Raw genomic sequence first — 1144 nt, 5'->3', positions numbered from 1 at the left:
TAAATTATTTTATATGTAATTTTATATTGTTTTTATTTTACTATATACAGTACATTATATTTATTATAATAAATAATGTTTTAACATAATATTTACGTAGTAAATAAATAAATAAAACCTATTATTACAATATTTACTCAAATATCTTAATATAGGAAGTAAGCAGCAAAATTAAGATAAAAACAAATCATGGACCCTTTTCACAGACTGTAATGATGCTTTTTCACAGTTATTAACATTGTGAATCTAGCAAAGTTTTTTACATTTCCATTCTTAAAAATATTAAAGTGCATTTATAAAACTATACTTTGTGTTATATTACCTTTAAAATTAAATTACATAAAACTAGTTAAAGCCGCTGCGTGAGAATTTCTAATACTGACAGCTGAGGGAGTGACAGCAAATTTGAAACCGTTCTTTCTTCTGACTAATTACATTAATCTCTCAGTATTTTTTTCCCCCTTTTTGGAGAGTCATAGAAATGCTATTTCGATTTTTTTTTTTCTGTTGCTGCAAATGGGAATTAATTGTGGACAATTCATTCATTGATGAAAAAAAAAATGTCACTACTTTCTGTTATCTTGTCCCCTTACCTCTCTCTTTTAGGGCGAATATAATGTTTATAGTACATTTCAGAGTCATGAGCCTGAGTTCGATTACCTGAAAAGTTTGGAGATTGAAGAGAAAATCAATAAGATTCGCTGGCTGCCTCCGCATAACCCCGCCCACTTCCTCCTCTCCACCAATGGTAAGAGCTGAAAACGCTTGCTAATATAACTTTATATAGCACAATGCCAAAACACAGTGCTGTTTCTTTAAGAATATCATACTTTTTGTGTTTCTTGTCAGATAAGACCGTGAAGCTATGGAAGGTGAGTGAGAAAGACAAGCGAGCAGAAGGCTACAATCTGAGAGACGAGGAGGGCAGACTGAAGGACCTCTCTACAATCACCACTCTACAGGTGTGCAGCATTTCTCCATCTGTTTTCTTTTGTTTCTTCTTGTTGCCTGATGTGAGTTTCTGGACTGTCTAGGTCCCTGTCCTGCGGCCGATGGATCTCCTGGTGGAGGCGTCCCCACGGCGTGTTTTTGCTAACGCACATGCATATCACATCAACTCCATCAGTGTCAACAGTGACTGTGA

General features: G+C 34.8%; 1 protein-coding gene across 1 annotated transcript; it reads left to right on the top strand.

The window, feature by feature from the left end:
- Positions 1 to 606: 606 nt before the first annotated feature.
- On the top strand, positions 607 to 1141 carry LOC107736031 (serine/threonine-protein phosphatase 2A 55 kDa regulatory subunit B beta isoform-like; the record flags this gene model as incomplete). The annotated part of the gene is made up of 3 exons (XM_016547547.1): positions 607 to 748; positions 850 to 962; positions 1035 to 1141. Coding segments are annotated over 3 exons (362 nt in total), but the record flags the coding sequence as incomplete, so codon positions are not given.
- Positions 1142 to 1144: the final 3 nt, after the last annotated feature.

This window comes from Sinocyclocheilus rhinocerous, unplaced genomic scaffold, assembly GCF_001515625.1.
Source record: "Sinocyclocheilus rhinocerous isolate Xijiao unplaced genomic scaffold, SAMN03320098_v1.1 C36447600, whole genome shotgun sequence".
Taxonomy (NCBI): Eukaryota; Metazoa; Chordata; class Actinopteri; order Cypriniformes; family Cyprinidae; genus Sinocyclocheilus; species Sinocyclocheilus rhinocerous.
This window is presented reverse-complemented; position numbering and strand designations above follow the sequence as displayed.